General features: G+C 45.1%; 1 protein-coding gene across 2 annotated transcripts in view; it reads right to left on the reverse strand.

Annotated features, from left to right (window-relative positions):
* LOC133124267 (dachshund homolog 2-like) overlaps window positions 1–17,402 on the reverse strand; it is a 110,545-nt gene extending 93,143 nt beyond the window's left edge. For both annotated transcript variants that reach the window (XM_061235305.1, XM_061235304.1), the window contains exon 1: window positions 16,761–17,402. In XM_061235305.1, coding sequence (XP_061091289.1) covers window positions 16,761–17,251 — 491 coding nt within the window. In that variant the 5' untranslated portion in view covers window positions 17,252–17,402. The remainder of the gene's footprint in view (window positions 1–16,760) is intronic.
* Window positions 17,403–17,650: the final 248 nt, after the last annotated feature.

Here is a 17,650-nt window from a genome sequence, read left to right on the forward strand (position 1 = left end):
GTTTGGGCAGCGTCTAGTGAGCAGCGCTGAGGGGCTCAGTAATCAGTTACAGACTCTCCTTAAGCGCCCATCAGACCCAATATGTGGGCCGAAAAACCAAAACTATCTCAATTCCCCCAGCTCCCTGTACACTGCAACAAAAAAGAGAGAAAGAGAGGGAGAGACACCCGCTGAGCAAGAGAGAGAGAAAGAGAGGGAGATTGACAGAGAGAAAGAAAGAGTAAGGGAGGGAGTGGGGAGAAGAGAAAAACTAACATGAAATATTGCCATAAATATTTAAACTGATTTTGCTATGCTTTGGCAATAGCTACAATAACTACAGATATCCTACCGATAAAGACAGTAAAGCAATGTGAACCTGAATGTGAACTGGAGAAAGAGATGGAGAGAGGAACAGAGAGAGAGAAAGTAAGCACTCGCACACACTTTACTCTGTCTGCCTGAAGAGGAGTGGAGGGGGGGCAGCCCACCACAGTGGAGACGGGATTAGATGCAATCTATATCCGCATAAATCATTGATTAAATGAATCATGAAATTAATATGTAAATTGTGTGTTTAACCTCTATTTATACACCTGTCTGTCACCGTTGCGTAAATCTCAAACTAATTGCGATTTCGCGGCGCGGCGCAGATATATGGCCCGGGTAGCGGTGTGTGCGGAAGGGAGAGCGCTGAAACTCCTGACATATTTATTAACTTAAATGTTCGACTACATCAACGCAGTCATTAACAGCCGTTGTAGCAAAGCGGTGAGAAAATGATATCGATGTGCCGTTTCAGCGCTTTTAATGCGGAGCGAGATAAGAGCCTTTCACCAGGGCTGCAGCTGAACAGGTTATACGGAAAGCTCAAACAAGCGCAGACACACGCGCACACACGCAGGCACACACACACAGACACACACACACACACACACACACAGAAACACACACGCACACACTATCACACACATACACACATAAACACAGAAACACAAACACACACACCGACCGGAAAGCATAGACACACACAAACACGCTCTCACACACACACATACACACAGAAACACAAACACTGACCGGAAAGCACAGACACACACACACACACACACGCTCTCACACACACACACACACACACATACACACAAAAACACATGCACACATGCCAGAACACACATACACACACATGCACACAGAAACACACACACAGACACACACGCACACAGACACACGCACACAGACACACACTCTATCTCTCACACACACACACACACACACACGCTCACACACGCTCTCTCTTTTGCACACACAAACACAGACACAAACAATGCCTCAGCCATGGTTTGGTTGTTCTGGTTCACAGTGAGAAAGCAAGCGTATCATACATAAACTTGGTGGATTCCATATTTTTATCTTTCTTTTCATTCATGCGTTGTCCCTCCTGAACGACTGATAAATAAGCAACTATGTACTCATGTACATGACTGACTGCTCATTCCACAGGAAACCGTAATCGGTCATATATTTATATATTTCACTTCCCTTTCTCAAGTGATAATGGCTAATCCTTTGTTCCTGATGGCTGATAATTTAGGCTAACTGATGGTAGAAAATGGTAAGAAAAACATGGAAAAATGAAAGTCCAACTCACAAAAAATGTAAGCTTTCAGGGTCAGTGGTCATATGACTTGTCATAGTACAACAGCGTTAACTGGGGGGAAAAATGTAACTGAAAAATTTGGAAATGTTAAAAACAGGAAAGATAAGGTAAGAACAAGAAGAAACAGAGAGGGAGTAGCAATGGAGGAGAACAGGCAGCTACAGGAGAGGAGGAACATCCTCCTGGTCAGGCTTCTATTAGCAGATGGAAAGGGGGGTTAGGGAGCGATAGACAGAGAGAGAGAGAGAGAGAGTGAGAGAAAGAGAGAGAGCTCAGAAAGACAGGGAGATATGATGACATAAACCACAGGCAGGACAGCGGAGACGTCCAGATTTACGGCCCGGTGAAAAGTCGTCCCAGCCGGAGAGATCTTTCAATAAAAGCCCGGCCATCCATTACCCAGAAGCCCCGGCTGCAAAGGGGCGGAACCGCACATCCATCAGAGGCCCCAACCACTGGCCACTGGAACCCAGGGTGGGGGGTGAGGAGGAGACCTCACTGCTAAGTACACACACACACACACACACGCATACATGCACATACACACACAAACATACACACACGTACACGCACACACACGTACACACGTACACACACACACGCGTACATGCACATACACACACAAACACACACACACATACACACACAAACACACACACGTACACACACACACGTGTACATGCACATACACACGTACACGTACACGTACACGCACACACACACACGTACACACACACACACCAGTACACGCACGCACACACACACTCAGGCACACTTACACTCATACACACACATACACACACACACACACACAAAGAATGAAAGCAGGGTCTGACAGAAGACAGAGATGTGACCATCAGAAAGACAGGTGAACCTTCACTGCATGACCCTGCCCCCCCCCCCACCCCCACACCCAGCCCAATAATGACATGCGATATGTGATCTGACATGGAGTCATTGCTGGGGGAGATTACTGTCATCGCAGCTTCAAAGGACAGCAATAAAACGCTGTGCACGGTTGGCTTCCCCTTTCCCTGATTCACTTCATTTCATTTTAACCACCCGGAACAATCTGGAGAGACATTCCATTGTAATGATACCGCACAGAGCCGTTCTTCATGGAGAGGCCCCCACCCGCATCACCAGTGTGACCTCTCAAACAACCCCCCCCCCCCCCCCAACACACACCGCCGTACCTCTGGGAGTTCTATTACACGACCAGAATTCTCCAACCCCAGCTTCAGCAAGGGGGGGGGGGGGGTAAATTACTGGGGGGAGACAGACGAGCGGCTCCCCCTTCCCCCGAATTCCAGGACCCCCTGACCCCGCGCTCATACCGGTCCCAGTTGGTGCGCAGACTTACAGGTGTCCCACTGTAAACCATCACACTCAGCTCTGTGTCTCCCAGTCCCACCACTGTAAGCACTCCAGTCATCCACCAACTGCTTGTTTTAAGGGGCTTCCTCAATGCTTGCTACTGCCATTAAATATTTTTCAACATCTAAAGCAATAGGCTATAGTGTTCATGGATTAAGAAGCTACAATATACAGGATCTGAAGTAGTATATAAAGTTGAATACATGAATCACTCAGTTATTGAAGAGGTTAAAAATGTACACCTCCCAAAAACAAGAATTGCACGCAAGCACAGACGAAAACAGTAGACAGACATTCATACACCTGGTCTTGTTCTCTGGCAAAAATACTTTATTACCTATTAAATATGCCCGAATAAATTTTTCTTTATTGGAAAAAAAGATGGCAGGGTTACTGTCTGGTCCTGCAGGAAAAAAGGAGAGGAAAGAGAGAGTGGAAGGGGGAGTTTAGTACCATCCTCCTCAGAATAAATCAGCGCTCTGCGTTTCTAAATTCCTGGTCAGTAATTAAAAGCAGGCTGTTCTTGGTCTGCAGCACCAGCTCCTCTGGTTCATTGCTCATCTAGAATAACAGATCCACACCTGCAGCCTGGCCAGCCTGGAGCATAAATCACGCTCTCTCCTGCTGAATATCGCCCTCTTACACTTACACACGACCCATTACACCCCTCATACACACTTTCACAGTACCCATTACACGCCCGCACACACGCTTACACACTACCCATTACACCCCCCATACACACTTACACACAACCTATTACACCCCTCATACACACTTACACACTACCCATTACACCCCCATACACACTTACACACTACCCATTACACCCCCCATACACACTTACACACTACCCATTACACCCCCATACACACTTACACACTACCCATTACACCCCCATACACACTTACACACTACCCATTACACCCTCATACACACTTACACACTACCCATTACACCCCCATACACACTTACACACTACCCATTACACCCCTATACACACTTACACACTACCCATTACACCCCCATACACACTTACACACTACCCATTACACCCCTCATACACACTTACACACTACCCATTACACCCCCCATACACCCTTACACACTACCCATTACACCCCACATACACACTTACACACTACCCATTACACCCCTATACACACTTACACACTACCCATTACACCCCCATACACACTTACACACTACCCATTACACCCCTCATACACACTACCCATTACACCCCTCATACACACTTACACACTACCCATTACACCCCCATACACACTTACACACTACCCATTACACCCCTCATACACACTTACACACTACCCATTACACGCCTCATACACACTTACACACGACCCATTACACCCCCCATACACACTTACACACTCATACACACTTACACACAACCCATTACACCCCCCATACACACTACCCATTACACCCCCATACACACTTACACACTACCCATTACACCCCCCATACACACTTACACACTCATACACACTTACACACTACCCATTACACCCCCATACACACTTACACACTCATACACACTTACACACAACCCATTACACCCCCCATACACACTTACACACTACCCATTACACCCCCCATACACACTTACACACTACCCATTACACCCCCATACACACTTACACACGACCCATTACACCCCCCATACACACTTACACACTACCCATTACACCCCCATACACACTTACACACTACCCATTACACCCCCATACACACTTACACACTACCCATTACACCCTCATACACACTTACACACTACCCATTACACCCCCATACACACTTACACACTACCCATTACACCCCTATACACACTTACACACTACCCATTACACCCCCATACACACTTACACACTACCCATTACACCCCTCATACACACTTACACACTACCCATTACACCCCCCATACACCCTTACACACTACCCATTACACCCCACATACACACTTACACACTACCCATTACACCCCTATACACACTTACACACTACCCATTACACCCCCATACACACTTACACACTACCCATTACACCCCTCATACACACTACCCATTACACCCCTCATACACACTTACACACTACCCATTACACCCCCATACACACTTACACACTACCCATTACACCCCTCATACACACTTACACACTACCCATTACACGCCTCATACACACTTACACACGACCCATTACACCCCCCATACACACTTACACACTCATACACACTTACACACAACCCATTACACCCCCCATACACACTACCCATTACACCCCCATACACACTTACACACTACCCATTACACCCCCCATACACACTTACACACTCATACACACTTACACACTACCCATTACACCCCCATACACACTTACACACTCATACACACTTACACACAACCCATTACACCCCCCATACACACTTACACACTACCCATTACACCCCCCATACACACTTACACACTACCCATTACACCCCCATACACACTTACACACGACCCATTACACCCCCCTCATACACACTTACACACTACCCATTACACACTCATACACACTTACACACTACCCATTACACACCTCATACACACTTACACACTCATACACACTTACACAGTACCCATTACACCCCCCATACACACTTACACACTACCCATTACACCCCTATACACACTTACACACTACCCATTACACCCCCATACACACTTACACACTACCCATTACACCCCTCATACACACTACCCATTACACCCCTCATACACACTTACACACTACCCATTACACCCCACATACACACTTACACACTACCCATTACACGCCTCATACACCCTTACACACTACCCATTACACCCCTCATACACACTTACACACTCATACACCCTTACACACTGTGCACTGCACTCTAATCCTAATGCAGCGCACAGTTCAGCCTCAGGCTGAGTTTGAGTGGAGACGGAGTCGGGAAAGCAGTCTTGGCGATTCTTTAAAGGCCCTCATTTGAAAGACGGATGGTCACACTAAAAGAAAAATAAATCTGACAATAGGACCTGATAAACTCTAATTGTCTCCCTATTCGCTGCCCTAAACCGATCGAGGAGGAGAAACAAACTGACTGGTGCCGGCCGGTGTTGCTCAGACGCGCTTTCTAAAGAGGCGTGACACTGCGTTTAGCGATGGAGACGGGGCAGAGCAAAATATTATTATTGTCAGAGAAGCAGCAGACCCCATTAGGGAACATAACGGGAGTCATCTACTTCCCAACACTGCACTGCTGCCTGTATCACCTCAAAATACAGACACCCCCCAAAAGACCTCTTGGTCTTCTTCTCCTTTTTGGCCTTTGCCCTGTTTCTCTCTCTCTCACACACACACACACAGATACACACACACGCTCTGGTAAGTAAGGAACATACTGGGTTTTTAATGGAATCCCAGGGTGTACAAGCCCCAGGTCAGTTAGTGATCCATCCCAGCCCAGATGGCGTGAGTGTGAGTCCGTATGGACAGACTACTGACAGGCTGGTTAAGCGCTCCACCGCGGCAGGAGGTCGCCTATAAGAACGAGGGGTAGAGAGAGGACAGGGTGGGCACACACTGCTAAACACATCGTGAAATATTAACCTGTGTCAATGGGAAGCTGGTCGAGAATCTCACTCATCAACTGCACCACACGACACCGGAACACTGCACCAACACTGCAAGGCTTCCTCTACAAGCTCAGAAACACTACACAAAACCACATTAATGATCTTTAAAGATTCTCCAAGGAGACAAGGGAGAGAACAAACATTCTCTCTCTTTCTCTCTCTCTATCTATCTCTCTTTTTTATCTCTCGTCATCTCTCTCCTCTGTTGCTCCATTTTCTCTGCATTTCTTCTTCTGTTCTTTCTCACTTTTTCTCTCCTGGGCTCACACGCTCAGCTTCTCTCTCTCTCTCTTTTGCTCTCTCTGTGACCTCTCTTTCCCCGTCCCTTTAGGTTCAGACAGACACACACACACACACACACCCTGACGAAAAATATAGCTCAAGCTAGGTTTTGAAACAGCCGGTAGCCGGTAGCCAGCTCCCAGCTCAACATGGTTTAGCTGTTTGAACAGTTCATACCAGCTCCCAGCTTTAAATGGTTTGACCAGATCAAGCGGTGTTTTGAAACAACTGGTAGCTAACACTAGCTGGCTGACGAGCTCATGCCCAGCTAGACCAGCATTATGACCAGCTTCACCAGCTCAATTTTCAAGCTGCTCAAGCTGCCTTTGCTGGATTATACAGCAGTGCGTCCACACACACACTTACACACACACGCGCGCGCACACACACACACTCTCTCTCACTTATTCACTGACTCACTCACTCAAAGGGGGGGTGGGGTGGTGCTGGTACAAAGAGTACTTTTTGCAATTTTAAAGTCACTTACAATTTTCCACCCCCTGCCTCTTCTATATCCCCGTCCAAAGCCGACAGTTTAAAACATCGCTCCTAATTAGATGATTAGAACTTGGAAGGGCAAGAGATAAGTAATTTGCATAATTCAATCATAAAAGTTAGAGATACATATTTCCATGTTCGTTTGTACAATTATCTCGGCTGTCCTGAGGGCTATAATATTAATGTGATTAAACAATACTTCTGCTCGGAGCCAAGCGTCCTCAGTAACAGCTCCGCTAGAGGCAGACCAAAAATTAATTTTAGGAGACAATCAATTTGACTCTACATGACTGTAATAAGTACAGCCCTGTGCAGATGTGCCATTAAGCAGGGGGAGGAGATCTTCCCAAAGTCAAAATGACACCAGCTCCGTCTTCACCCCCCCCCACTCCGCCTGACTCCAGGTAGAGACGGGCTGCCTGCTCATCCCATCTGTCACACTGCCACTGGTCTATTTAGCAGCGCATGCAAAAACAAAGAGTACAGGAACACACATACACACACACACACACACACACATATATACATACACACAGACACACACAAACACAAACACACAGCATACACACGCACACACACACAAACACAGAGGCAAAAACACACAGTATACACACACTTACACAAACACACAGACACACAAACAAATGCACATACACAACCATGTTCTTTAGAAATATGCACTTAAAAAACCCCAAACAGGCACACATACATGCATTCACACACACAAACACGCACACACATCCACACACCAACAAACATCTAAACAGATGGTGGGCATCACTGATGACTTCTACAGTTATACAGTTATAATCATTCCCCATGTACCTTGTGCATTTCAATTCACTTTGGGTTCTTGGCGATCAGCGTATTTTACGAGCATCTCTGACATTTTGGAATAATCCCCCTTGGCTATGTCTCTCTGTCACACACACACACACACACACACGCACACACTGAGTCAGTTACACATGTCCTCCGAACACGCTCATTCTCCCAAAGACTGAAATCGACTCGCAAACACACCGCTCACACACCCACACGAACACAACCACAAACAACCAGGCACGCACTTGCACACGCAGGCTCCCACGCACACGCACAAAAACGCGGAAACACAGAGGGACGCTCGCAGATGCTGGCCCCCCGGCCCCGGGCCCCACCCGGCCACGGAGCGGGGATGCAGCCCAGCACGTGTGCGTTTGACATGCGTGTGGGTCTGGTGCGTGCCTCTCTGCGCGTAGTTATCGTACATGCCAATGCGTGGGCGCGCGTCGGCGTCCGTGTGCCAAACACGTGCACATACGTGACTGTGAATATGTACGTGAACCCTGCCTACAGAGTGGCCATGCTACGCGCTGCATTCAATGTGTTTATAATAACAAGGTCAAAGGTCACCGACTAGAACCTACTCCAGAGAAAGCTACTCCTTATGGAGATGTCTGAAATCAATATAACTGATATTATAAATAATGTACTGTACTGTAATGTATACGGAGATTTCTTCCCATCAGGGAGTTTTTTCTCACTACTGTTTGAGGGGTTTTTTCCTCTCCCTGTGGAGTTTTTAGGGGGTTCAGGAGATGGGAGTTATGACCAGTGGACCAACGGGGCGTTTTCTCTCCTCCAAAAACAAGCCTAAAAAGCTTTCTTAACACGTCTGGGTTTTCAGAAAGAGGCACTTCAGGGGAAAACAAAAACACACAGAGCAGACAAATACGCGTGCAGTTATTCAGTTGATGTTTCATGACAAAATGAAAGAGAGAAATATTTTTGACAGCCAAGGATTATGATACGAAGTATGTGAACCATGATTAAACGCACCGTACACAGGCCCGGCCATCTGGACCGCAGCCCCGTCTGAAACCCACCACGTGTGTCGGTCGTGCTCCGCGGTTAACTTGTGGTTACATATGGCGCTGGTTACCGATATGCTCTGGACAGCTCTGCAGAGTGCGTACATCACTGGAGATCACAGGCCCACGACTGGTTTGACCAGGGAATGCCTCAAACACACACAAACACACGCACACACACATATACCCATACACACACATACACACACACACACACACACACACACCTACATGCACACACACACATACACACATATACACACACAGACACACACACGCACACATATATACACATACACACACATGCTCACACATAGAGATACACACACACACACATACGCACAAACACACACGCACACATATATACACATACATATATACACATGCGGACATACACATAAACACATATATACACACACACACACTCACAAAGGTACACATACGTATACACACACATGCACACATAAACACACATTTCAGTTAAGATATCTCTTCAAAGCAAAAAGTATGCTGCAACTTTTCGTTTACAACAGGGGACCATGAATCTCAAGGTGAAAGGTCGAGAATCTACTCCAAAGAAAACAAACCTGATATGGAGATATCAGAAATCAATATAACTGATATTATAAACAGTATACTTATATTATAAACAATATACTTTAACTTACAGCTTTTTTCTCACAACTGTTTGAGATTTTTTTCACTCAGATACTTTTTTATCTGGCTGGCAAGTAGAGGGTTCAGGCCTTGTTTTTCCCAGTTTTTGCCTGTCTGTAAAAATGCTATACAAGTAAAATTGATTTGATATTACTTGATTTCATATTGATGGTGGATGTTTGCCAACCACAGAATGTCCATAAGCAATATGATAAAAAAAAAACTGTAACACCAATAGATAAATGAATAGAGCAAAGCATTTTCCACGTGACAATGCGTCTCAACTCAGCAAATGGAAGAGAAAAACTGCCTCTCCTCACTCAGCGTACATAATAAACCTGGTGCTCTTTCTAACCGCACAGCTGCTGAAAACATTACAACCTCTGCACAGACCCTCTGAAGACAACGCAAACACACGTGCACGTCCGGCGTCGCAGGTGTGGTTTTTACGCAATGTAAATGTCATGGAAAGATCCGGAAGGAAGACACACCTTTACTATGTTAAGCAGAGACGCGCATGCTATGTGACAAAGAGCTGCCGGCGTGCAAACCAAGCGTTTAATTCATTATTTATAGCGGTGAGAGAGCGTAGAGCAGAGGAGCACAAGAGTTACGACCGACAGCAAGAGGTGAGGAGTGAGGAGGGAGGGAGGGAGGGAGAGAGAGATCTACCGACGCAGTGCTGGACCTGGAGGAGAAATGAAGCGATGTCCGAGGACCTGATTCTCACTCTGACACACACACCCACACACACACAGACAGACACACACACCCACACACACACAGACAGACACAAACACACGCACACACACCGATGCGCACAAACAATATACAGTATATGTATATACTGTATATTGATGTTTATGAATAGATGTTTATACCTTGAGGAAAACCGATTTTGTTCTTGGTATCCAAACTGTGCCACTACTAACTATGGACAGCAGCCCAACAAATAAGACAAAATGGCTGTAGAATCACCTCCCACCCCACCGCACACCAGACATCACACACACTTGTCAGTGGGGTGCCCACAAGTCCGCCTGCTAAAACCACACATGAAGTGTCTTCCTCTGACTCATGTCTGTGCAAGCACCATACGGCACCATAAGGAGCGGTGGCTGGCATCATGCATCTCAGTGGGGAGCACATGCTTGTCTGCACCCTCATAGATTGTGTTCAGTGTCATGAAAAAACGAAATTATATTTTTACAAATATTGTCACTGCAAGTTTTTTGTCATCAACTTTTTGACACACCTGCATTATATATATATTCTAAATACTAAAACATAGAAATACTTAAATACTCAAACTTTAAAAATGAAATACTTTTTTTTTGTGGGAACCAATAAAATATAATCTATATAAGATAAGACTTTTAGCTTTACAGAATACTTAATTAATTCTCTCTTTTTTTTTTTATATATGCATATGCATATGCCTTACCACCCCTGCCGAATCCATGCTTTTCCATGCTGTCTTCCCGTTAGCACAGCTGTGAAACAGCCGAAATTCTCTCTTTGCCCCGTGCTTATTTTCTCTGGCCCCCATTGCCCTGTCCTCAACACACTTTGCTGAGAATAGTTCAATCTCTAATCCAATACGAGAGGGGGAAAAAAGTGCACAGATGTTCATCTCTAATATAATTTCCATCCAATTTCCTAAGTGCAGTCCCCAAGTGCAAACGCTACTTTAACGTTGTGTTTAGCTTGCAAATTCTTTCAATAAATAATGAATGTGATAAAAACACAAAGATCAATGGAAAGCAGAGATGGAGAGCGCAACCCTTTTTTCCTGCTTGACCCTGACCGCTGATTCAGAAATACCCCCACACACACACACACACACACCATCCCCAACTCAAATGGGTCATGCCAGGTTTTTTAAGCATCACGACAGGTCAAAATGATTTATCTCTGGAGCCTACGGAAACCTCCTCTCCGCCCCACACAGCACGTTTCAGGAGGGTGTTAAAAGAGGCGATAGCTTCCCCTTTTCGCACTTTCACCTCCCCGCTCCCTGTCTCAGCAGACTGTGTGAGTGAAGGCGGCCTCTTTGGTTTGTGTACGTTACAAAAACAAATACATTAAAAGAAGAAGCAACACTTTCCTTTTCTGATACACACTGCACAGCAGCACTGCCGGACAGTGTTAAACCCTGTCTTTACTGATACACACTGCATAGCAGCACTGCCGGACCGCGTTAAACCCTTTGAAGAGTATGTTTTTGGATTACCAGTAGCGATGGTTACATCAGGATAAGAATGAATGGACCATAAGACCAGTTTATAGTCCAGCGGCAGAGCGACAGAGCGTCCCTCGACTGGGCAAATCGCATTCATTCATGAATGTTCTGTTGTCGCCCGACATTGACAGCGTGTAAAAAGCATAAACAACACTCCAGTGTATCAGAGTATAAACCAAGTGTCTCTGCAGCTGGTGTTGGTCACAGCGACACTCTGTCGCTGGACTACGAACTGGCTCTTACACCTCAAAGGGTTAAGCCCAGCGTTGGGGCAATCCGAGGGGGAACAGCGAAGGGTTCGAGCCGCTCTCCTGCCCAGCCTTACGGGAGCACAAGCGGGCGGGTCGTAAAAACGCCGCTCGGTTCCCACGGCAGCGCAGCGCATCGCCAGGGCAACGTCACCACCCACCTGCTGGTCTGATCAAGGCACCGCAGAGGAAGATGAATGATGGACCCCTGTCCATTATTAACCACACTTACAGTATGTCAGTTATGACTACTTATTTCCTCACTTGCCATAGTATTTCCCGACTGCAGCCATTATTAACCATTTAATCCCATGCTTCCATCTTTTATAATAACTTATTTCCACGCTTACAACTAATAACTGGTTATTTCCTGACCTGCATTTGTTATTAATGGGTTATATAATTATAATAACACTTCCATGTGTTATTCACCACGTATTCTCTGACCTTGGTGTAGTATTCAATTTATATTTCCATGTTATTCACATTTTTCTGTTAACTGCCTATTTCCACACTTCTATCTGCTATTAACTGCTTATTCTGGATTCCATCTGGGACGGACTGCTTAGTTTCTGTTCGCAAATGAAATTTTGACTTATTGAAGACATCCCATAAGCTATGCAAGCAGGAAATCTGCTGGGGTCATGTGTAAGTGGAAACAAAATGGCCATCTTGAACATCAGCTGTAAGTTAAACATCACCCTCCCCCCACACACACGCACACACACGCACACACACACACACACATACACGATTCTCTACCCAGTTTGGAACGCCCGATTGTATGCAGCCACACTCGTGCCTCAAATTTAGGAGAACTGGAACTTCAGCCGCACCTGGCCCGAAGCGCGTGATGTCACCGGCTGCTCCGTTTCCCATAAGCCACGCTCACACGGGCATGAGTCAGAGGCAGACGCTAGAGCAGCTTTAGCCAGGGTGACCAATCAGCCAGAGGGAATAGATAGAGAGAGTGATCACGTTCGGATCCCAGCCAACTGAGCCCACCCTAACCCTGGGTGACGCTGCCAGAAATCACGTACCCCCCCGCAGGGTCTCAGAGCCACAGATGGCAGGGCACGGTGGAGCTTCCATCCCAGACCATGGTGCCCGTGCAGTGGGACAGTGCCTTACCAGGATTGAAAATCGTATGTTTGCCTCTTTGACAAGTCTCTTCACAAGTTTGTGATCTGGTCTCTTGACAAGTGTCACGGTTGAATGTATGCACGAACGTGTGCGTGTATGCAAGAGTGATTTTCAGTGCGCGCGTGTGTCTGTCTATACGTGTGCGTACGCGGGTGTGTGTCTGAGCATGTGTGTGAGCGTGCAGGCATGTACATGGTATTTGTGAACTTATGAACTTGTGGACGACAAGACAGATTGACCATTCCAGATATTACCTTGCCACATTTTCCTCTCTCTCTCTTACTCTCTCTCTCTCTCTTATCAATCTCTCTCACACACTCACACATGCACAAACATTTTTTTTTCTTATCTAAACTTGAACAGAAGCATTAAGGATCCAGCCGTTCAAAAATCAGAAATCAATTCAAAATTCATAGAACAAACACTTCACACATGAACAGATATCAAAGCCTTGTACAGGCGCTACACAAGAAACCAGTCATGCAATTTAACCTTTATAACTCCAATCTGTGGCCAATCTCAGTGTCTGACCTCCATCCAATCAGAAGATCTGTCATTTTTTTGTTTGTGCAAAATTCAGTCTCTGAAACAACGAGATTTCACCTGCTTTTACAAACACACACATTATAACCTGATTTAGAGAAATACCCACAAGAGTGAAAAAATACAAAATATCATACATGTAAATATTATAAAGTCAAACGTATGAGTTCCTTTTGAAATCTTCTTGTAGTGTGATTATTGAATGTTATTTGTATTTAACAGACGTTTGCATTCAACTTTGCTTTTTTATTTATTTTTATTTTACTTTTGTTTTGTTTTATTTTATGCAGTCCCTGTCCCAACCTGTTTTGAAAAGCAGGGCAAGCAGAAATGCTATCAAGTTATCCTGCAGGAGTCAACAACTAACTGTATATTGTGTTCAAAGACTAATTCTGCTGACAGTGCCACTGGAATAGTTAGTTTACATTGATAATAAATAAATAAATTGTGTCTGTCAGTAGTTTAAATTATTTTTTCTTTTTTTGTTATGGTTCTCAAGTCTGACCAACTACTAGGTGCTATTTTACTTTTTCTTTTCAATTATTTCACGGAAAATAAATCATGTGTCTTTCATTGTTCTCTTTAGTCATGACACGGGCGTCGATATAGCCGGGCTTGTAACGTTTAAATAGTAGCAGCACTATGAGCCGTGCTCGGAGCTGGGAAGCAGCCGTATAGAGGCACGTTTGCCTAGTAAAGACGGGTGTTGAGGGAAATGGGGGCGGCGTCTTTAAAGTTATATCTCCTCATTGACATTGCTGGCGAAGCAGGGGAACACTAATGCATCTGTCATGATAACAAGCTAAGAATAACATCGAGACATCAAACCGACCAGAGAATGCGACTGAAGCGATTCGTTCAGATATGTCTCGCTGATTTATTAAACACGCGGCAACATCTGCAGCCGCGCGGAGCCGCTCGGCGAGAATTAATTCAAGATCAATCGAGATTGAAAAGAAGACAAAACAAATCACAGGGACATAAATCAAGGCACCATTTGCATACTGTTTCTCAATCAGCCTCATTTCCTTCAAATGCTACAATTTCCCTCCCGGGGAGATTACTAGTTAATATAACGGTTCAGATATTCAGGAACACGACGTTGTGATATTTGTGTTCCCGGGAACGTGCGTAAACGGTGTGACTGTGAAAGCCGGCGCTTAGTTTGTCCGTCTATTTACGCATAAAACCTATATCAAGAAGGTGAGATTCGTAGAAGATTCGTGGAAAACAATGTAATTGGAAGTCGCCTTGAATAAAACAACGATAATTTATCTTGAGCGCGTTGCAGCCTACATAGTCCCTGATCATTCAATTATCGTGGATGAGTAGCCTAAAGCTCAATGCATCAATTTACAATAAACAATTTTTCTCAGTTGTTCTTGTTACATATTTTTGATGTTGCTCAAGAACCAGACAGTATAAATAATGTAGCTATTATATAGCACTTTACAAATAGAAATGGATGGAGAAGAATATTTAATATGTATATGTGAAGCAACTCCTTAGTTACTTTTTGTAATCATCAAATACGAGCTTCACCAACTTTATTTATATAAAATTTGCTAATTTGACTAAATGGAAATAGGCTGCACGTATGAAAAAAAACAAAAAAAAAACAAGGCGGTATCTTGTTCTGAAATTGACCTGCTGTTAAAGCACTAATATTCCGCTCCCAAATGGACAGTAAACTCAATTTACTCAATTTTACTTTGTCAACATTTGATTCTTCAATTTCAAACATATCAAATGGTCTCATGTTGCATTTGAGAGAACGGTTTAAAGTTACACGAGAGAGACATCGCACCTTACTGGAACTTGATGCTGTGTGTGTGTGTGTGTGTGTGTGTGTGTGTTTGTGTGTGTGTGTGCGCGCGCTTGTGTGTAGGGGGGTGGGGAGGGGGTCAGCAGCGAATGATAGCTTCATCAAGTTTGAATCATAATATGATTACTGTTGCAGAAAATGTCTCAAACGGAGTTGTTGAGTGAATCGTTTCAGCCGTTTTGTTCATGTGAAAAAGTTAATGGCGGATTAAAATAAAACACCCTTTCAAAAATGATACTTCATAAGTTAATCATGTTAAGTGTATGCTCTATAACTATGCTCTCCTGATTAACATAGTGGGTATCAGCAACCTGACGGTTTGGAAAATTTTGTTGAGCTAAATGAGACAACCTGTGGCGTAACCATTGCCTCGGTTTTTAACATAGCAATTGAATAACTTTCGATAGAGGGACACAAGCAACGTTGGACACAAAAGTTTCGTAAAACTGCCAAAATTTGGCTCAGTCTGAACATGATCTGTCATATAAGAAGGTCGCGTTTCCTGAACACATTTTCAATTGCGACGAAATAACGGTTCCGTTAATTTTATTTATGGCCAATAAGGAATGTCTCGGAAACATCCTTTAAGTTGTTGGTGACGTGTTAAAATTAAGTTCAGAAAGTTTTATGTTCGTCATTGTCAACGACTTGTGCGCTACTGTAGCTGCTACTTATCTGTTCCCATTCTAAACCGTGGGAACCGTGCATGCGTGTTAATGAGGACAAAAAAAGACAAGACAACAACAAATGGGGTGGCGAGAATGGAGGAAACAAACATGTCTAACCTGGCATTGGTGCAATCATTGTAAAGCGCCTCGAAGTCCTTTCGACTGATGAGTTTGCAGCGATTCACCCCCGGCTGAATAGCCCCGAGTCCCCGCAGAATTCGGACCTGTTCCACGGTGCACACCACCGGGGATATATCCAGGCGCTTGAGCTTCGTGTAGACCGTGTGAAGCCCCCCGACCAGGTGTTTGAGAAAGAGATCGAAAACCTGGGGTAAGCAGATCAGTTCCTGTCCGTCCATATTAAAGGAGGCTACTTTGACCCCGTGGACCTCCACCATTTTACACTCGTTATTAACGCCGGTGCCGTTGCCGTTACCCACTCCACCGCCGCCACCTCCTCCTCCAGTGGCGATGAATGTGTTGATCATGCTGTTGGTCAATATCGTGTTTTCGGTCGGTCTGGAGTACATCGGTTCGGAGCGAAACAGACCCCCGGATCCCGGAGTGGAGTTGGGCGAGAGCACCGGGGGAGCTGCCGATACGGCCATTGTCACTTTTTAAAATAAAATAAAAACTCTCTTCTAGTCTCACTCCCGATCGTGCTTTCGTCTATTCAGTCACTCTCACGCTCCCTCTCGCCTTTTCCCATGTACACTTGCTCACGCCGGACTGTAGGAAATAGGCAACTATCTTGTTGGAAAGTGTCTGGTAGGGAAAGTGAGAAGCGTTGCATTCGCCGTTTCAATCGGCCAGCCCTCTGCGGTCGTGAGTGCCATCTCTCTCCTCCAATCAGATATCCCTGGACCAGCTCTCTCCAGAGCACTGCGGGACGGCTCAGGAGAAGCGTCGGGCTATTACAAACAGCCACTCAAATGAACTAACTTCCCACACACTTTCCATATATATTTTTCTCGCCCGTGTAAACAGTTTATTTTTAATGCATGTCT

This window comes from Conger conger, chromosome 3 (assembly GCF_963514075.1).
Source record: "Conger conger chromosome 3, fConCon1.1, whole genome shotgun sequence".
NCBI lineage: Eukaryota > Metazoa > Chordata > Actinopteri > Anguilliformes > Congridae > Conger > Conger conger.